Source organism: Xiphophorus couchianus, chromosome 18 (genome assembly GCF_001444195.1).
Source record: "Xiphophorus couchianus chromosome 18, X_couchianus-1.0, whole genome shotgun sequence".
In the NCBI taxonomy this organism is placed as follows: domain Eukaryota; kingdom Metazoa; phylum Chordata; class Actinopteri; order Cyprinodontiformes; family Poeciliidae; genus Xiphophorus; species Xiphophorus couchianus.
Window position 1 is genome coordinate 6172049 of NC_040245.1, and position 22431 is coordinate 6194479.

At 40.2% G+C, this 22431-nt stretch overlaps 1 protein-coding gene across 10 annotated transcripts in view; it reads right to left on the bottom strand.

Annotated features, from left to right (window-relative positions):
- Positions 1–418: 418 nt before the first annotated feature.
- The window catches only part of tenm4 (teneurin transmembrane protein 4), a 220864-nt gene continuing 198851 nt past the window's right edge, over positions 419–22431 (bottom strand). For all 10 annotated transcript variants that reach the window (XM_027998909.1, XM_027998907.1, XM_027998905.1 and 7 more), the window contains 5 exons: positions 21013–21248; positions 13999–14295; positions 10807–12421; positions 8294–8436; positions 419–4812 (listed from right to left, as the gene is read on the bottom strand). In XM_027998909.1, the coding sequence (XP_027854710.1) occupies positions 4054–4812; positions 8294–8436; positions 10807–12421; positions 13999–14295; positions 21013–21248 (3050 nt within the window). In that variant the 3' untranslated portion in view covers positions 419–4053. The remainder of the gene's footprint in view (positions 4813–8293; positions 8437–10806; positions 12422–13998; positions 14296–21012; positions 21249–22431) is intronic.

Here is a 22431-nt window from a genome sequence, read left to right on the forward strand (position 1 = left end):
CTAACCCCAAAGCTCTAATCATGAACATTACACTAATGCTATACAGCTATAGCAGCACGGTCTATGGTAGAAGCTAATGCTACTGTCTGTTTTATGTTAGCTTGTCCTCAAAATAATATTTAAAGAATCCTTAGCAGTTGATAATCAAAATGTCAACACAAATGTCAAACTTTACTAAACTGAGACTTTACTAAAAAGGCAAGTAAATTAGTGTTTCAGAAATTATCTAGACATTTTTTTTTAAAGGAAGCTAAATGCTCACAACAGAAAGTGAAAACAGTTCTAAGGGAAGGAGTTCTTATTCAAGGGACTATACTAAATTTATATTAGTATGGACACCTCTCTTTCTCTTAGAGTTCCTGAATTTGTTTCCTTATATTGTGTATGGTAAAAAATAATTTAAGAACAGCACAAAACATAAACACAAAATAGTCCCTTTATTTTTTTTCTACCTTAAGACTACACAGGGTCACCAATGTAGCTCTAAGAGGTATCTACATTTGCATTTTATTTACAGCTTACTTGGATGTCCTCATATTTACACAGTCAGAAGAAGCGCTAAAAACACAGTGTTGAGAACAAACCGAAACTCAAAATGAGTCCAAAAACTTTTAGAAAAAGATACAGTCTTATGACGCAACAATTATCAGTGCAATATTCCACAATGCAAATATCCTTCATTCATATTATGCTGAACATACATATTGTTTTTCAGGAACAAAATGCCACTGAATCAACCATCATAAAAAAAACAGCAAAAAAAAAAAAAGAAGTCTTGTCCAATTTGCTTAATCGTTTGTACAGATTGAGACACTCAATCATGCTCTCACCACCTATAGACACACAGACAAGTCTATATGCTTGATCGGAAAATGACAGTCAAGAGTGTGAAGTGGCTTGGCATAGTTCAAAACGGTACCAGAAGTCAAATCAATGTCACAACTTTCAAAATTGTCTCCTTGTGAGTTTTCACATCATGACATTTTAAAACGAGCACAAGTAAACTGTCCTTTGCAGTATCCACCAGGGGAGGGACATGAAAAGAGAAGGTGTGTGTAGGAGAGAGAGGGGGTCACAGATGTACGAGGGCCAAAAAGTGTCCATGTGGCAAAAGTTGGTGTGTATAGACAACCTTTAGTCTGTAAACGGGAACCAGAACACCTGCAGGTCAAATGCATTTCCTCCAACTAAGAGGAGCCCTATCCTGGAGAATAAAAGCACTTTCTATGCTGACTTGCGGGCAGCCCTTAGGGCAAAGGCAATTTGTATCTTTCATCAGACCCACAGTACGACCCAAAGCCCATTTACCTCTGCAGCCAATATGCTAATGGAGCATGTATGACTGAATTAACTGCTTTCTTTGACCTTCTGGCTAGCCTCACACTATTTAAAACCATTTTCACCCAAAGTTTAATCGGATTGGACGCTGTGTTGTGGAATACTGACTTTTAACTCCTCAGTGCTTCCCACAAGGAAATCGAAATTCATGAAAAAAAGCAGTGAGTCTAATGAAATACACAGTAAGGGATTTCACTAAAACCCTCCTCATTGTTTTATTCCATGTGTCCAAACACCCCCCAAGTATTGTTCAAGTACAACAATCAACAATAGAAGGGACAATAATTCACATTATTTTTAAATTCACATTTGTTATACTGTTAATTCATATAGCTATTTATAAAACAAAATGAAAATATAGTTCAAAACCAGTCCCAGAAAATACCTTTTTGTTCTTTAATACAGAATAGTTCCACAGTATTTTCTTACAGGGTTGGCTCTTCATGTAGTTTTGTGATTGAGTTGTCTGACCACGTACCAAAAAGATCTATCCTAAATTTCGACTTTTGAAAATTCGAAAAGAGGAACACAAAAAATAAAACTCCAATATCATATGCATCTCAGTTAATTAGAATATTATAAAAAAGGTTAATTACGAAAATTATTAGTTGTAGCTAAAAAACAAAATTCTGCCACTAAAGATCATTGTTTGTAAAGTTGGGTGTTCACATACACCTGTGGCCAAGCATATTAGGAGAAAATTAAGATGGAGGAAAACGTGTCGCACATTAAAAGTGCACAAAGGAACAGGGATTACCCTGGCCTTTAGCAGATTTTCTCTTTCACATTGAATGCCTTGTAAATCTCGCCGCAATTCTTGAATAGACTTCCTTTAAAATCACCGCTGTTTTTATATCTACTTCTTCTTCCCACTAAACTTTCTTGCGTTTGGACGGAGTGTCATATGAACAGCCAGCATTAATAACTGTTAAGCCAACAACAATGGCGTAATAATAACAATAATAATACATTTTATTTAGAATTGTCTTTCATAACACTCAAGGTCACTTAAAGAAGGTAATGACTGTCCCATAAAACACGCCCATAAAATAACACTTCTGAATTAAAAATGAACCATTTGCAATTTCTGAAAGCCTGAACACCAGAATGACTAAAATTACAAACTAAAACTGCAAGCAGTTATGAGTGGGTTCCAAGCCCAACCTGGCAAGCCCACCCTAAGCCCTGCCCCTTCCTGCGCACTCAGTTCCCCGCATCCTGCCAGGGTGGCGCTGCTGTGCCTCTTAGCATGCCAACCGAGCTGGGAATTTAGAGGACAGTGATTACTCCTTAAATGTGTACCACAGTACCACCCATAGGCATTTTGCCTATGGGTGGTACTGCATTTAAAAAATTCATTAAAAATTTATACTTCATAAATTTCCCAAAACATTTTCAGACAACCATTTCTATATCTGGAACAATAAAGGCCAGCTTGACAAAATATCAGAAATGCAAACTTAAATATATATAACTCTGCTTAATTAATCTGAATAATGTAAGAGATTCACTTTTTGAACTGAATCACTGAAATAATTTACTTTTCAACAATATTCTAATTGACTGAGATTGCACGCTTATTCAATTTAGGCCTGCAGAGCTCTGCAAAAATGATTAAGTCTGTTGAGCTTTTTCATATTATATCACATCAGAAAAGTATTTCATCTGTTTTATGTTATTTTGTTCAAAAATAGTCTCTGACATACCAGTGAGATCACATAACAGCTGTATTTATACTGAAAATACAGACTGGTGGAGTTGGTTGCAGGAGATTTTATTTAGACGTACAAGAGAAGTGGAAGCTAAATAAAGTATGACAGACTTTTAAGGTTTCATTTGTAAAAGAGATATGAAAATCTTTTAGATTTCTCTATTTAAAACAGTTGTGTGTTGTGTTACTGTGTTGATTTAGCCAATAAAATCCAGAATAATATGCCGAAGCTTGTAGAGAAACTGGAGAAAATGTGAAAAAGCCCAACAAGAAATGATCTACCTTCTGCAAGGCGCTGTCATTAAGCATTTTTGCAGGTTTTGTACTTAATAAAAAAGGCCGACATGCACATTTCAGGGTGCACAGAAACCTTAAGACCACAAATGAGCACAAAGCCTCCTCTCATAGAACTCTGAGACATCACACAAACGAAGGTGCTTTGACAAGTTCAGCTGTGGTTTTGATGAAGGGCATTACGGCCAACAGCAATTTCTCTCATTATTAATGGATGACAGGGGCTATGAGGGCTTCAAGTATAAAAAAAAGGAGTGATTAAAAGAGATGGAATCTCCTTGGCTGAGGCGCAGAAAAAGGCAGAATGGAGCAGGTTTGTGAATTACAATCTGCAAAAGTCTGTTAGCAGAAAGAGAGAGCCGGAGAAACTCAATGGATCACCAAAACTCCTCTCAGATTCCTTTGAAGAGAATCACCAACAGGTACGAGGAAATGGAGTCACAAAAATAAGCCAAAAGACATCACAGATTTTCATCCTGTAGCAGCCGCACTTGAAGGGCAAAGACTGGTAAAGAATCCTCAGAAGGAGAAGGGCACTCTTCTGTCAGTGCAGTGCAACTGTTTGCAACCGTCATCTTGTTTACAGCATATTAAAAACCAAGTTGGGCACAGTCAAAGAAAAAAAAAGTGTGGTCATGTACACAACTGTCTTTGGCAAGAAGTCCCATTTCCTACATCGGAGTCTGTTATCCGACAGCCTCGTGTTCATGTCACCTTCGGCCCATTTCACTCTGTCTCATGAAGTGGATGTTGTTGACACTGTCTGCCAGCTCGGGGTATTGGTCAACTGAAACCACATAGTATCCGTCATAGCCTTGCACCTTCCCTGAACCCAGAAGCTGCTGCTTCTCTCCCTCAGTCCAGGTTCTTGAGCCTTCCTCTCCATCTCTGAGTCTCTGGCGCTCCCGGGCCCAGGCCTGGCCGACGGCCCTCTGCCGGGCCAGCTCCAGAACCCGGGCTTTCTCTTCGTCTACGCTGCCGCCGTATCGCGTGTTGAGGAGCAATGATCCATGCTGCAGCTGGATGTCGGTGATGCGCCTAGTCCTGCCATTCAGCACGGTGTTGACCTGAGACACGGTGACGTTGACACCGTTCTCCAACGTGCGCCGGCCAACCGTCATACCAATGAGCGCCAGGTCTCCCTCCACTGAGCCCAGCTTGACAAAATGGTGGGTGTCCATCCCTGCGATGGTGAAGTGAAGGTTTTCAAGATAGAACGCGTCGTTCAGAACGGCGGCCATGCGGCGTCCGTCCTCGTTGGCCAGGCTGATGATGTCGGTGCTGATGCGGCCGTCTCGGATGGCGAACTTCACCCCCTTCCCAAAGATGGAGCCACCAGAGGCGAAGATCTTCTTCCCCTCTGTCTGGGGACATCCTGCGCTTTTGGCGTTGTAGATTTGACCAAAGCGTTCCAGCTTGACGAAAGCTTTGAGCTGCCTTTGAACTTCGCACTGAACGCCCAGCAAAGACTGCAAAACAAGACAACACTGGTTAGTCACAGCCCACGCAGCGCCAGCTGAGGACAGCACCAGGAGTAGTTTGAAATAAATGAAACAGAAACAAAGTGCTGTATAAAAGAATCTCACTTGAACTTTTTCACATTTTGTCACATTACGATCTCAAACTTGAAAGTGTTTTATTGGAATTGGCTCTGAAAAATAAGTTGTAAAAAATACACAATTTTCCTTTGTGTTGGTCTGTCATATTAAAATCTAGCAAATTCAATTGCAAGTTTGTAATTGTAACGGAAAAATGTGGTGTAGCAGTATGGATTGTTTAGCAAATCACTATAAAGTGTAAAACTTTACACACAATATTTACTGCTTGCTAACTTTGCAAGAACAATTTCCATCAGTTTACAGAAAGTCCAACAAAAATATGTGTTTGCATTGCTTAAAACCTCTTTCTGGTTGAGTAAGTTGAAGTAAAAATGCAAAATTCATATATGATTGAATGTCATTGCTGGGTCTCATCAGTATTTTCTCACAAAATGTTGTTGAAACCGTTTTTTTAATGGCCAGAAAACAGATCCATGATGTTTTGTTTCTGTGAGTACATCACTACATAGTCAAGGTAACAGCAGAGGTGTTTGTCAGAGAAAGCAAATCTCTCTGATCATAAAAAAAATTAATAATAAAAAAAGCTAGTGAAACTGCTGTCTTCTAAAAGCACTGCTGGGCTTAATCTGAAACAGGAGTTTTTTGGTAACTGGAGTATGCAGCATAACTCATTCTGTAAGGGATCAAAGGAGATATCACATCCCCTCCAGCCAATGTTTATGCTTTGTCCTAATGTTACTTGACAAGAGATGTTCCTCTAAAAGAAAGAAAGACAAAAAAAACCCCAGGGAGGATGATGCGAAATGGAAGCTGGCCAGAAAACAACGAGGCAGTCGCCTGGGTGCACATAAGCAGCAACCAAACGGCTTTAAAAATGCCTTCAAGTCACCAGCCAACATATGAGGCTCCGCGTATCCTGAGGAGTTCCTGCCAAGCAGTAACATGCAAAGACTTCCTGACAGTTTTTCAGTTCTGACTCTGGTTAGAGGGTGGCTGTGAGTTGAGGAATTGGTGTGGGGCGCAGAGCGCTCTGCAGCATGCAGCATGTCTGACCATCGGTTGACATAACACTGCATCACATCCTGGATGAACACATGTCAAATTGAGGAGACGAAAAGGCACACGTGATATGGAGGTCCTCGCAAGCAGTGACCTGTTCAGCTGTTCCGAGGGCCGATGGAGAGGGGACGAAGTGCAATGTCCTCCACTTTACTGAAACAGCCTCCAGAGAAACTCCAAGAGACGCATCAGTCACATAGCAGGGGGTGCAATGAGCCTCCAGCAAAACCCTGAATGTGAGATAGAGCATTGCGCATCGCAGACCTCATCTCTCCGTCTGCTCACGGCACTTTTCAATCTCTGCGTGGATCGAGCAGCATCACAAAACGGGGGCTTAAGCAGACAGATATAGAACGGGAGCTGTTCTTTCTTTTTTTTTTCTGAATAAAATACAATCAAATACCACGGTATAGATGTACAACATGCAGTTTTAAAGTTGTATTGATTCCTGAAAGAACCCAATATGTTCCTGGGCTTATCTGGCCATTTGCAGTGAGGATCAACCTGGCATTAACCATCTCAGGGCATCCTTTCAGAAAAAGGGATTCTGGATAAAAATATCACACAACAGCTCATGAACAGGAGGAGGACTAATTATATGGATCCAGAGGTGTGCTGAAGGCAAATCTTCCTCAAAAACATGACGGAGAACTTCAAAATGAGGCTAACCTCGCATTTCAAAGCCTTAATGACTACACACAGTTTGAGCTATTTAGGTCTCTAAATAATTGAGGAGCTGCATTTTGTAGATACAATCTTTTTATTTAGATGTATAAATGCCCTGTCTTCTGATAGAAAGAAGCAGGAAATTTTTCTAAAACCAAACATATTATGATATGGACTTTCATTTTTAGTGTTTCATTTCAACAGAGAAGGCGAAAAGCCTGTTACAACTTTGAAACGTCTGGACTGAAAATAGATGGGATATTGTTTGAGTTCTGTGTTGCTTCTCCTTTGTAGATTGATAACTTTGGTGAGTTCAAAGATTTCTGTGGGTTGTTAGCACCGGATGACTCAGTCCCAGGAGATTTCCACAGGAACACATCCAACAGCAGCCCAGGCAATATGAGGACACCGCTGTGGTTTTTACCTTTATGGTAATGCTCTACACATGAGACGTATGAAATGTCTGTGCTTTCCAAAAAGCCAAGAAATACAGAAATTCCTGTTCCATTTTAATCTACTTTGGAAAGTTGAGTCAAGTCTACTTCAAGGGCAAATAGCATCTTACTCAAGAGCTAGAAAACTAGAAGAGACTGAAAATAAGATAAATCAAATTCAGACATCATGGTCAAATAGTTGGCTATCAACTGTCCTGAGTTCACTTTCTTCCGGTCTTTCTTTTTTACTCATAGTTATTGACATTACACATGGAAAGCAACAAGCATGAAAACAACTGAAAGGGAAAAGAAGGAAAAATTATGATATGTGCCCTTTAAATTATATAACAAAAAACAACCACATAAATAATGACTTGGCACCTATTTCAGACTGGTCAGACCAGTAAGGTGGCACAGAGGGGTCAACACTATTTGTTATATCTCAAATTCTGCTTTTGCATTATTTTGTTTTAATGCTAAATTATAAGTTTTGATAAACGTTTGATAGCTTCCATTTTAACAAAAATTTCATAATAGCAAAGAATGATAACGATAAACTTGGCAAGATAATTTCAGTTTTAGCATAGCTTCACCTGTGGTTTTGTTGTTGTGTTGTGCCTTTTGCTGTTGACTACATTTTTTAGGCTCTTCTGGATCTCCGTAGAACAGAGGTCAAACTCACGTATAACGTTCTTTGTTTTATATATAGCAAGCCAGCTTTTAATGTACACATTTTTCAAAAACAAGTTCTCTGTGTTAGGGTAACAGCTGGAGTGTCATGCAACACAAATCCATTCCTGTGCCATTCACTTGTCTGGCTGTAACCAACCCCATGAAAACAACAGTGGCCTCTTCAATAATTCAAGTGAGTTGGGGGCTACCTAAAAGGGCTGATACAAGTGAGAATCAGAGCCTGTCTACTACTTCTCAGACCTTAGCCGGCAGAGTAAAACCGAGATGAAATCAATGGTCGTTGGTGGAGGGGAATGGAGAGTGAATTTCCCTAATGGCAGGACAATTACAAGAACTGTTTAGCCTGACCCCATTCCCCAAGATGGGGATGAGGGGGCTGAGACCTGGCTCACTGGGCCATGTTTGGCTTGGTAGTTAGCAGCTCCTCTGGGAATATGGCAACAAAGAGCATGCTCATTTGCTAATGACGGTGAAAAGCAAAGGGGACAAAAGCAGAAGGCAATACTTTAGGATGAAAGCTGAGATAGATGAGTGACTACCTTGGTGCTGTCCCACTCCTGTGTCTTGATTTGGGTGCGGACTAACTCGTAGGAGGGCTCCATGCTCTCTGTGCTCGGTTTACGATAGCCGGGGATAACATTATACAGCTGGAAGCCAAAGGTCACAAGCCAGCTGTTCACATCTGTGAAAAAAAGTTAAAAAAAAGTTAAAGTTCTGTAAAAATATATTGGATTTAGACAAAAAAGGAGAAAGAGATGAGATTAATTTATTAAATCTGATCAGTTGACATTTTGTAGTTAAGTGGCTGCCTTCTTGAAATGCTCTTCATTCAGGAGGAGCACTTCATTTGTTTGTAAGAGTGGATGATCTATCCTGAACACTCAAGACGATGTTGGTGATTCATGTCCAGTCCTGCAGATGCCCCACTAATGACACACAGCTGGATTCCAGAAACAACATCTGAGCACGTCTGCAGCTAATTATGGACTGTAATTTCATGTCACCAGAGACTTCAATAGAAAGATATTTTGAACACTCAGTGGGTTCCTCCAACAGTACTATTTCTCTAATGAGATGCGCGGGGAGGCGAGTGACATTTCCAAGATTCAACTCCATGCAATCACGATAATGCAATCCGTCTAAAAGCAGCAGCCAAAACGGTGGTTGTTAGAACGGCTGCAATCCACTTTTCATGTTATTTTCTGAAGTACTCACTCCCCGCTGAACTTTTTCAGATTCTGTCACGTCAAAACCAGAAACTTCAGTGTGTTTTATTAAAAAAGTGTATGACTGAAAATCAAAAAGTGTTTTTTTTTTTTTATTCAGACAGCTTTATTCTGTCATACCTGCATAAAATCGAGTGCAAACAATTCAAAATTCAGTAGTCTACCTGTCCTCATAAAGTGCACTGTGTCCCTCTTCAGGACTTTTTCCTTCAGGTAAGGCTTCGCCATATTTTCTTTTACAACTGGTCCCGCTTAAGAACGAGCAGTGACGCCTTCTTCTGGATGGCGGCCACATTACATCACTGAAAGAAGATCTAAGCGGATGTCATTAATTAATCGAATGGAACTAATTTTAATCTAATAAACTATGAATTGACAATAATATGTCTATTAATTTTTTGCATCCCTAATTTAGATACACCCATCTTCTATTTAACTGTGATTACATCATACACAACAGGAGTCTTTTTACTAATTATGTTTTTTTTTGGGGTGGGGGGTAAGAGAAAAGTGGGTATACAAACAATCCAAAAAACTGAATACAACCACATATCCTTTTATTCCCATCCCAGATTTCTAATTGTTGGGTTTAAGTGTTGGGTTTATCAAATAAAACTAACAAAAATAAGGTTTCTGTTCTCAATGTAAAAAATGTAAAAAAAAAATAAATAAAAAAAGAATTTACGGTAAGTAATGATACTTTTACAAAGCCCTATCAATACAATCATTTTTAAGATCAGAGAGCATCATGTCGGGGAGAAAAACCTGTTCAGTTGCAGGTATTTATATCCTGCTCCTGTTATTGACAGCAGAGTCACTGCCACGGCACATGGGTGGCAACAGATTGCCAATACAACACTGTGGCGCACAACAAAGCTTTTTTAAACAAGAATTTGTTTGGGAACAATGAAAGGACCACAGTCATTTAGTGAATGGAATTTAAATGTCAGTGCCATCAATCACAGTTGAGGCAGACCTGCTGCAGTATATCTATGGGTCTGCTTAGTATTCAGAGCCCCTTATGTGAGGACTGTGAAGCTGAACGGCGCTCTCATTGGAGGGAAGTTAAATGACTTTGTTGGAGCAGAAGTAGTTGAAGGCTGGATCCCAATTAAACAAAAGAGGGGCTTAATTTACCTCTGGACACGGTGCAGAGGAAATGGGAGTGAAAAAGAGTACCATATTCCCTATCCATATTATGCAGGTAAAACAAAGAAAATAATTTAACTACAGAGAATTTACTGAGTATCATTAACATAGTTTCCCTTCCAGGCTCTAAGGTTGATGCAACCAGCCCTGGCTATGATTTCTGTGAATCCATTGTGCCCTCCTGTTCCCCACTGCGGTGCTTTCACTGTCATTTGTCCTCCCCCTAACACAAAGGAACAGAGAGTATTTCTGTGTTTGGATCTGAGTGTTCAACAGCAGAGAGGGCCCGGCCATAAAGCACGGCTCCCTTTGAGCACCTTCAAAATGATAGCCGTTGGGCGCTTGCAGAGGCAGAGATGCATGCAAGCACATAAACACACTGAAGAACCAACATCAGCGAGGGAGCTCTTAAACATCTTCTAAATTTGAATTTAATTTCGACTAAAAATGTAGAAAAAAATTTAAAATCTGATTTCACAGAAATATTGGGTTGTTACCCTTCATACACATTTATACTTCAGGAAAGCAATTTTTGTTCATGATTTATGAATAATTCACTTGAATGGTCAATTTCTTGTCTCCTCCCATGTTGTAAGTGTATATAAAATAAATAAAACAATCTCATCATATTTGTCAATTCAGTTTTAGTCTGAGTGAACTATCTGAGGACGAATTACCTGTCATGTAGCACTTTGTCTCCTCATTATTGCTGAGTGGATTGTTATTCTTGAACATGTACAGGTTGAATGGAACGATGCGATTGTTATTGAGATGACTCCAGATCTCTCTGTCCGGTGTTGTCCAGCGGCCAGCGAGGACATCGTAATCCCGTTTGCCCATGTGGACCAGTTTGCTAAGAGGCTCATACAGTCCTCCCTGGTAGCCAATTATAATCTGGAAGCTGGGATTGGTGTCCAGGTAAACCTCTCCGAATGCTGTGTGGAGAATCTGCTTAATCATGAGGCCTGAACCGCTGAACACAGCGAGAGGAGTGCCGATGTTGTCGCACGCCACGTAAAACTCGTCGCCGCTGCTTAGCTCCATGGCAAATAGGTGTCCCTGCAGATCGTAGTATAGCGAGGCAATCTCAGAGCTGGAGTGGTTGTACATGTGGGTGACCCGAGTGGGGCTGGATAAGTCGGCATAGAAGAACTGCAGGTGGTGATCTGTGCTGCTTCTGCTGGAAACCCGCCTGCCCAGGCCATCGTAGCGATACTTGATGCTCCACCCACTCGCTTTGTTGTATACCTTCGTCAGCAGACCAGCTGAGTTATACTCAAAGTAGTCGTTCCCTCGTTGCTTCAGGAAGCCGTCCTCATCCATCCGGTATGTCACATCTCCCAAGCGGGTGATGCGGTCTCTGATGTCGTAGCGTAGCGGGGTGAGGCGCGCACTGTTTCCAGGGCTGAGGAGGTGCAGGTTGCCGTTCAGGTCGTAGCTGTACCTCCACAATGGTTTGTCGTTGATGGAGACCACCTGGAGCTGACCATCAGCATCATACTCATAGGTGTAGCGTGTTGTGTTGGCATAAGGTCCAACTTTGAGCTCTTTGGCCACCACACGCCCCATGTTGTCATACTGCACCATCATCCAGTACATGAGTGAACGGAAAATCTCATACTGGACCTCCTTCACTCGACCGTAGGCGTCAAAGTGTTTGGTGTGCGTCATCACTGCTGTGGTTATAATTTGATTTATGTCGTAATAAATTACTCCAAATTTGCCAAACTGTTCTGTTTTGCCTGACACGTCGTCATAGCGATACAAGTCAATTGGTAGCGGAGTTTCGTTAATAACCGCCTGCATGCTGGTGACTCGGAAGCTGTTGTCGTAGACATAGTCAAACCTTGCGTTGACCATGCCCTCCTCACTGAACCTAAAAATCTGCCTATCGATGAGCGGGCCGATCTGTCTGTAGCGGATCGTGCAGGTGAAGCCTTCGCTCTGGAGATTGACGGTCTTCAGCATCCCCGCCATCTCGTCGTAGGAGAAACCAATCCGTGTGGTGTCGTAAAGGATCTCCAGCAGCTTGGAGAGCTTGCCGTACTTGTAGATGACCCTGCGACCTGTGCCCAGGTGGGTGGTTTGCAGCAACTGTCCGGCCTCGCTGTAGTCTTGGAGCACCGATGCGTTGCCTTCAGGGGGTCGGTAGGTGTTTCTGTAGTAGCCAATAGAACGGGACGTCTCCAAGGTGTGCCGAGCTACGTTGGGCATGGTAATGGAAGACAATCGATCGTTTTTGTCAAATTCGAAGATGTACTGCCTCTGACTGTAGAGAAGCAGCACCATGGACTGCAAGGAGAGAGAAGAAACAAATTATAAGACAGATGGAACATCTTAACCAAGTGGCTAGTACAGTGTACAGAAACATCTGTAAAGCAGGGGTGCTCAAGTCCAGTCCTCGAGAGCTACAGTCCTGCAACTTTTAGATTCATCCTTACTGCAACAGACTGGGATCAGCTCTGAATAGGCCTGGTAACGAGCCATTCATTTGATTCAGGTGTGTTGGAGCAGGGATGCATCTGAAAGTTGCAGGATGGTTGCTCTCAAGGACTGGACTTGAGCACTCCTGCTGTAAGGAGTATGAACTGGAGACCCCTAGGTCACAGCGGGACACACCTCGCAAGGGGGTGGGGAATGACTGAGCTAAGATCCTGTGATAATGCTCGACCAACCAGACATTGTGATCATTAATAAGCAGCAGAGGACTGACGTTGTGCTTGATGTGGCTGTCCCAAATAATGGACACATCAAGAAAACAAAAAAGAGAACCCAGAGAATTACAAAGAGCTCAAGAGAAGCGTACCATATGATGGCAACTCTATTGAACAGGATCATTGGAAGACTTGGGGCAGTGACTTCCACACTGGAGAAGTGGCTCCACCAAATACCTAGAGTAACATCTCACATGTCAGTTTGGAAGAGCGCCATCCAAGGAACAACTAAGATACTATGAAGTACCCTCAAGCTCCTCGACGTCTAGTACAGTACCCAAAACTTACGTTATCACATCCCTACCCCTTTACGATGATGCACATCTTTGTGGTGGTCTAGTGAAATCAAATACATTAATATAGTGAAATCAAATACATTAATATTTGTGTTTGTAACAGGAGAATATGAAAAAGGTCAGCAATTTAACAAGGCACTGTACGTATGATTGTATTTGCAATCCCAATAAAAGCTACAGCATGCAGCGCTGTGTATTTTCAGATGAAGTTCAAACCATGAAACTCGAGTTTTTATTCCTCCACTATTAAGATTTTCTTACATGGTATCATAAACATGCTTTTTCTCATTTTTTCGCCTGTGAGCTTTTGTGATCTGAACAGCATGAAGTAACTGAGTATTTCCCAACTCAGCAAGGCACATTTTGGAAGCAGTAAATGATGCCTTTAAATCATATGCAAGGTTGTCTCACCAGGTTGCTGAAAAACTTATGATAGGCTGTTAAAAAGGTGATTGGCTGTCGTTTCTTATCATAAATGTCTAAGCTGGAGAACAGCAGCTCTTTTTTCTTCCTCCACAATCATACCTTTAATTAGAGAGCAGAAGGCGACATTTCTTGCTGTTCTTTTCATCTGAGCTATTTCTGGTTGAACTTTGCTGCCAGAGTGTGGTAACAAAGAATCACGTCTACAACGCACCAGACACTTTTAATTATGTTTTGGCTGATATTTGTGCAAGTATCTTTCCATGTGCTGTAGATACCAGCTTGGAGAATTGCAAGTTAATTTTTATATCTTCTCTAATATCTTCTGTCAACTTTCCTATGCACATACGCTTTTACTCATGCGTTTTTCTACAGTATTTATAACAGCTTTATATTGAAATCATTTATTTTCCATTAAAAGTTTAAAGGTGCTTACCTTTTCGAGGTAAGTGTAGCTCCAATATTTACCATCAGCAAATATCTGGGACGTGATTCTGCCATTTACATCATATTCCATGCGGACAGACATGGTGCCTCTCTGGATCCCCGCCACATGCCCCCCAGAGGAGTAAGTGACATTAACTCCGTTGAGACGGCTGCTTGGAGCCCACAGAGTGGGCCGACCAGCGTGATCATAGTGGATCCGTAAAGTGAACTTCCTGTGATCATCATAGACCTTTTCTGTCCTGGTGATCCGATCAAAGTCTAGCGACAGCAGATTCCGGTTATGAACCTGTTGGACAAAAGACAGGAAATGTTTTGAAATGACTGTTGTTTGGAAGTTTAAAATTTTGAAAAGAAAGTGGTGCATGTCTTTTTAAAAGGAGAAAGTTTAGCAGAAGCACTTGATCATAAAGGAATTATCCTTTTTTTTTTTGTTCTTATTAGAGCTTTTAATTTTAACAGTAGAGCTGTATCTCAAGCCAGCAGGAGCAAAAAAAAGTTATGAAGAATTTCAAAAATTCTTGGTCTGTGTTAGGACACAGCAAAGTATGTTTTGTTGTGAATTAGACATTAGAGTCACATTGATCATCAAAACTTCTTTTCTCTGCACACTGGAAAATACTTATGAGTCACAGATTCTATTCATTGTAACTTTGACATTTCTGCAAGTTGCAAAAGGAGGAAAAACATCTTTAAATCCAACTGTGCAAAGAGAGTAGCTTAGGTGATCTGAGAGCTTAACTGAAAACCAGAAAATAAACACCCTGAAAAGTGTTGATGCAGTCTTTGCTACGGGTTCAGCACATTAATAGCATTTCATACACTAATCTATTATGATTTTGGTGATTTTTATTTTCTTTCTAAAAAGGGTAAATAACACAAAACCATTGTATTTTAGTATTTGTATTTAGTTAGCAATTTGCCAACTCTGGAAAGCTCCTCCTGAGCACAGCCTAAACCCAAACTGTTAGTTTTGTTAGTTAAGTATTGAAGTTGCTGCTCTCAGACAACATTTCTACTGAATTCATTTTTCTAACCAGGTAAATTCCCACATAATTCACGTTATGAATTGAAATTTAGGTTTCTCTGCTTTCGTCTTGGATCATCATTATCTAATGCATTGATGCCTTAGCTCAGGGTTATGAATGTCATCACTCTTGGGGAACCTTTGGTTGTGTTCTTGGCAGCCTCGTGCTTGACTTCTTTCTTGTACATTTTAAAAATATACATTTCTCAATTTCAAACATTGCGTAAAAATGGTGCCTTTAACTAAAGGAATGCATATAATATATACTTATACAATACAACAAAAATGTGCTGCAGGAGATAGTCATATTGAATCCAACAGGAAACGAGGGGATTACAAAATGATCCCCATTCATGCTTCAAAGCTTATATTCTTACCCTTTAGGAATATAAGTGCATCAAAGAAAATGCTGTTTGTTGATGTAAAGACTTAAAGAGTTCGAGGCTCTAGCTTTAATGTATTTAATGAACAGAAAAAAAATCCATATTTTTCAGTATTTGACCTGATGCTCACCAGTCAGAGATGATCAAAGCAAAATTGGCCATTACTGCATAATGAATGATTTTCCCACATTAACCTTACAGCATCCTTTTTTTCTGGCTTGATAAAAATGCCTGATATGGATAAGAAATGTCAGTGGCTCACAGGTTTGCTTCTGGCTAGTTTCCTGAATCATCCTACTGAGCAGGTCACACGGGGGGCTTGCTGAGAAACCCTCCCTTTTTTCAATCTCACTCCGAGGAACGCATGCTTAGGTCTCTCATCTGTGAAGGGACAATTACACCAGAGGCAATTAATGCCACTGATACCCAATTGAGAGGATTACTTTAAGTAAAACCAAGAGAGTTAGGAGCAGGAGAAATCTATGGATATTTAGAGCAAGTCAAAGAAATTCAACTCCAAGATTGAGGAAGATGAGGGTCATTTAGTCAAGAAATGACAACAGGGGTCTGTGTTGGTATTTGCTTTATTTTCATTTTTAAGAAGCAATGAGAACTGTTATCTTTCAGACTTATCCAGAGACACATTGGTACCTCTGCAATGCAAAAGCCAGGCGATAGCGTGTAAGGTAGCATTGCGGCTAGGTATTTCAGTCTTCCAAATCGCTTTTTTTTTCTTTTTGGAATATGGTTGACCAAAAGCATCTACAAATTGGTGTATTTTCCTCAAATAATTTGGATTCATATTACACAGAAAATCTGTGAATTTGACTGGGTCAACCACCACAACTCAATTCTAGGTATGTTTTAAATATGAATCAACAGGCATTAGTGAACTTGGCAGTCCGGTGGGTTAAAGGGGAATTTATGAAATGAAATGTAACAAACCAAACTGCAATACGTGATGTTCAAGAAGTTGAAGAAACATAACTCTTCCAAGACAATCTACCATGTGCCTTAGGGTTTCTTTTATGGGAAAGAAAAAGGCCGTTCCATATCTACTGAGACACTCCAGTCCTTAGTGTCTCAAACTATTTCCAAGGCAACAGGGCTCTGCTTTCTGTTAGAGAAAGTTTATCATGCCGCGTGAGCTGATTTCCAACAGACTCATCTCATAGAGGTGAGAAAGGGAAGAAAAGCATCTGACAGCAGAGATCCAAAGCTCCCACGAGAATGGGAGCCCACTCATGGGGAATAATTTTCAAATTGGATGTCGTCTCTTAAGGGAATATCTCAAAGGAAATAAGTGAGAGGAAGCAAAAAATAAGAAGATAGTTGCAGCTCACTACACTCACAAGGGTAGATTTCTAACTGTTCTGTGAATAACATATTACCGGGACATCAAATCTCCAAATCAATAGGAAAGATTTTTGCGTCAAGTGACAGTCTCAATTTGTCATTTTACAAATCTGCCTTTAATCATTTCTGGTGATTTATTTAGTCCTCTGGCTGTTTTCCTCAATAACAACAGTTATGCTGTTTTTCACCACAGTAAAAGAAAACATTTTTCTAACTAGTATCTCTTTTGAACAGCAAACTGCACATGATAAGGCACTATGATAATCCTAAGCTGTTATGACACAGATCTCAGCTTTGTCTCTGTTTTGTATTCAGTGATGAAGAGGGTAAAGAGCGCTGCGATGGTGCAGCAGCAGCCCCAAGGGTTCTCTCATTATTGTAAATTAACAACCTGCCCAAACTAAGAGGAGGGTTTGTTATCGTTGAGGGATATGGTCACTGTGCCTCATGAATGCAAATCAAAAGGAACGTCTGATTAGGGGATGGAGAGCCTGAGAGGGATGTGAGACAGCAGAAAAGGAAGAAAAGCAGCCTTTTCAGAAATGCAAAACCCAGCGAGTGTAGTTCCACAATGTGACAAAGACGGTCAGAGGAACAAACTGGAAGTCAGACAGAAGGAACCTGCTATCCCCTGTCGCCTCTGCTCACAACAACAGATGTCTGTGAAGTCGGCGCTACACAGCTGCATATCTGTTTTGTATTCCGACGCCCCCACCCTGCGACCCTCCAGCCGCACGGCGTGACACTCTCACCCTGCTGCCCACATAATATCACTTGACATGTCACTCAAGGTCACACAATGATTCCAGCTTCGTTCATCCCCTCTGTTCTTGCCATTAGGCCTGCTCCCATTTCCCAACACAACCCTGGGGGGCCGTTGTCTGTAACGTACATTAGATGCTTTCGCTTCTAAGGGGACAGGACCATTAAATGAACAGCCAATGACAGACAAAGTGGCACCTCCCCATTAGCAGTGTTGCCTCCCAGAAACAGAGGAGACAGTCTAAACCAAGTTTAGTAACAGTCTCTGCATGCTCTACATGGCCAAGACATGCAGAGCATTATTATGCTTTACCAACGGGCTCCGGTTTGAGACACACTTGTTGGTTTTCTGTGAACATGATAATTTGGTCTCATATTATTTAACTGAATTTCAATTTACAAATAATAATTACAAATCAGAGCTAAAAGATGAGTGAGTCAGAGTTGTTACCCAGCATCTGCTTAATATCAGAAAAAGGCTAAAAATCGCTTGGCATGAACGTCAATGTGCTGCTGAGATCACATAGAGCGAACAGTTTGAGAACAGTAGTGAACGAACAGCCTCATAAGGAGCAAGGATGCACAACATGAATTAAATGTGTAGAAGAATAAAGCAAGATTAAATTATAAAACACTATCCTAAGCTTTAAGCATTGAGAAAAGAATAGAAATGGCACCAAAACAAACACATCAAAACATGGTCATCCACCTAAACTGGCAGGCTGAAAAAGGAGAGCATTACTTAGAAAAGCAGCCAAGACACCGAGGGTAACTGGAGCAGCTGCAGCAATCCACAGCTCAGGTGGGAAAAATGTTGAAAACTGTTAGGGAGATACAGTAGCTAACGCCAAAAGAAACCAAAAGGAAGTCTTATTTGTGTTTTACCACAAGCCATTCTAGCAGACACTTTATTGCATCTTTTTCTCATCTTCCCTCCAACTTTCTAAGGGGCCCCTAGTTCTTCCAGGTGGCTCCCACTTTGATAAACACTGGTTTAGATCAAAGCATAAAAATTTTTTTAAAAATCCTGGTTGCATAATGTACTAAGCCAGATCTTCTTAATCAAAATGTGCACCACATTTTATTTCAAAAACATTGCAAAATCAAAACATATAGCAGCTTATTTAAAAGAAATGTGTAATGTGTTAAAAGGGTTTGAATATTTTTCAAGATATTCAGACCATGAGGTAGTTTTATGTGACAAATCTGTGATTATGAGGGATGTAACAAAAACACCTTAACTTTAACTGCTGTCCACAGCTCAGTCTTATATCCATAGTTCCAAATGTTAAACTAATAAATCCCCTGATATGCGAACGTGATTTTATGTCGCCAACCTTTACAGCAAACAGCAGTAAGCAGGTTTTTCCATATAACAATGGCTACACCATACAGGTTGCTCATTCAACCAAGATTATGATGCCCAGAAAAACCCAGTTTCTGTTCTTTAGTACCAAATCTGAATGAGTTTATGGTGAAATTTTGAAAAATTTTACAAATAATAAATAAATAAATAAATAGGAAGGGACTCATCAAGTCAATTTTCATTACCCTAAATTCACAAATAATCAAAATTGTACATTTTCACAGTAAGGTGATTTTATTTGTTAGTTGACATCAAAATCAGGATAAATCAGGAAGCCACAACTCTGAATTTTATTCAGAAAGCAGACAGATTTTAGATGCTATTTCAGACTTATTTTAAAGCTTTATTCTGGGATATGACTGGGAGCAGAAGAAAAGCAAAAGTACTAGTCTGAGGATTTATTTATTTTTCTTAAAGGGGGCATTTATAGATGAATGAACAAATGAATGAATGAAATTTACAGGGTGTCCATGCCAGCAGCACATGGTATCTTTGTGTTTGCTCCCTCAGCCATAATAAGAGCTTCTGTCTCGTATTGCTCATGGATGAAATTTTAATATAAGAGTTTGCTGGAGTGCTTCTAGAGAGTAAATAACAACAGGGGGACTTTGGCAGCAACTCATTCTTATGTGACCAGATTTGTTCAGCAGCTTCAAATGGTCCTTATCCAGCTGGAATGTCACAGGGCACAATTCAGAAAAAAAAAACAACAACATTTATGGTGCTTTTTTTCCCACTGTGTAGCACAGTACAATGCAGGAAAACCAGTTCTTGGAGCTGGTTTCCCTGCTCCATTTTCTACTGCGGACAGCCCACCCTGCATATGGAGAATCAGCTGCTCATCATGTCGGAATGAGATGTAGCACAAACAGATCATTTCCCTTAGTAAGTTTATGACAAAACAACACATTTATTTAACACGTTTAGCTAAACAAATCAAAGTAATACTTACTTTGAAGTAATAAAGGAAAAACTTCCTCTGCTGTGCAGTCGTATTGACATATCATACCTACTGTATGTTTTACAGTAAATTTAATAAGATCTCATAGAAAGTTCTGGAGTAACTAGAGTTGTATTTGACCATATGGAGCAAAATAATACTGCACTGTTCCTCGCTTACCTGTTTCAGTCCACTGCCAGTCACTCCTACACTTTCTATTATTTACAATAGAAAGAAATTCAGCTGTTTCGACAGTCATGGGGTCTAAGCTAAAAGAGTCCTGTCAATTACAGTACTCAGAGAATGCTTTTCTTAAAGTGCAGTTAGCATGCTAAAAGGCCAACGTCTGTAAAGCAGTCAACTTCAGCTTTGCTACATAAGCATAAATCTCAGCTGCTGAAGCTGCTCTATGTAGTCCAAAATGGCATAAAGTGATAATACCCGCACAATAAGCATGTTGACCTAAAACTGCAATTAAATTCAGTGGGTATTTATTCTATCTTCCTCCAGTCTTGTATCCATCTGCAATATCCAATTATAACTTAATTTGCATTGTCTTTGTATCTCCGCTCTTGTTGGTACAGCCAATCAGTCCCAAGGAAAATGAATGGATTGACTGCTTTGTAAATGCTAGCCAAGTCAAGTAGCATGTGTCCTTTTTTAAACTTATTTTTATGGTTTAAATTTTAAGAATGCTTTTGTAAATTTATTTTGTGTGGTTTGTTTTTGTCTTTTTATGTGACTATGGATGTGAAAAATGTTAATTAAAAATTAATTATGTATTTTAGCTTTTTTGTTTTTAGTATTTTGAATAGGTAGATATTCCTCAAATAATTTGGATTCACTGTGAATAGCTGAATCTGCTCTAGCATTAGCTTTGGCTAAATACAGTGTTGGCATAGTGATTTAGCATTAGTGGAACTAATGTTTATGATTAGTGCTTTAGGGTTAGTACACCTAAATTTATAGTTAGCAGTGCCCACCACTGTTGGTAACCTTTGTTTTTACTGAGCAGGTGCTTGTTCTAAAAAGTTTTAGAGCCACTGCTTTGAAAGTTAATCCAAGTATGAGCAGAAATATAGAGGTCATCAACAATTTTCAGAGATCAGGAAATGAGCAGTTGACCCAGTGATTTTAGTTATGCATCAGTTTTTGCAAAGCTGTGTTCTTACCCTCAATCTGCGTCCATATACGGTGACTTGACCACGAGCCTGCTCCTTCCTCTGTCTCCACTCCACCAGGTTGAGGCCATTGTCAATGGCCAGAGTAATGTTCCTCTTGCTGACGGTGGGGTTGACTGTCCCGGCCAGCAGGTGGGGCTCGGTATACAGAGAGACCTCCATACCATTGGCAAGAACAAGCCGCAATGAACCGTCCAAACCAATAAAGTAGCTGTTCCGAACTTGTTCTGAAGATGTAGAAAAGATATTAGACGTGTTACAAGGGAAGAAACAGTCTAGCTGATGTAAGAGGAGCATATCTAATATTTCTTTCTGTGAGGCACAAATATAATGACCTAAAATGGCCGCGCAGCAAAAAGGAAAGCCTTTAGCGGCAGTATTTAACCGAACCACTGTGGTAACGTTGAGTCTGTGACAACAAAGATCAATAGTGTGAGGTTTCAAAGCACCAGTAAAGTAAAATTTTACAGCTGTTGCAGCAGCCTGGAGGATACTGAAAGATGAAGACTATCAAAGCAGCTAGCTTGCCTGTGGCCACAGAGAAGGCAGGGCATGCACATTCGCACAGATTCACAGGGGATAAATCTGAACCTGCCTGTTTCTTTCCCTGGGTGACAGCCGCCTATGTTCCACTTCAAGACCAGTGAATAATGTTACCTCTGTGCATCTTATAGACGTCCACCAAGAAAGGCATTGTTTTGCCTTTTTCTAAAGATACTAAAAAGACTAGGCTATGTCCAGTTATATTTTCCTGAACCTAATCAAAATAACTGCACACTGGCATATTTTGGAGTAGTTGTAAAAATGGTTCTGATATCTTTCCTTGCTTTGCAGACAATGATCACAGAATAGATCATCCGTAACAATCTTTCACATCCCTCACCACTGCTACAAATTAAATGTAACTGGTGTTATTATTTTTAAGATAAGAAAACTTTTGACTAGTAAACCATGACCCGTCTTATTTTCCCTGTGGTTTAAGAGAAAATAAACATTGGAGTTGTTCATCTACAGTTTCTCTTTCAATCAGTTTCACACATTGTTGCAATAATTATGAAAACAGAGACAAAACATGTTATATTGTCACCGACATGGCAATGCTATATGTAGATAGCAGTGTATTAACTAGAAGCAGAGTTTCTGGTGCTACTATAGTTATAAACAGATGTATAAGTCAGGATCACGCAACAGAAGCTTTTAGTTTGTTTGCTTAACAGTGAAGTGAAGATTTTCATCTTATGTTTCAGAAAGGATACGTTCAGATTCTGATCATGATGAACAGGTTAACTAACAGTTAAAAATCACAGCTATTAACGATCAATTAGTGACAGGTGAGGTTAAACAGGATGTTTTATTGCCACAGTGCATTACAAAATCTCCACTCAGTTGTATTTTTTATCAATTTTCCTG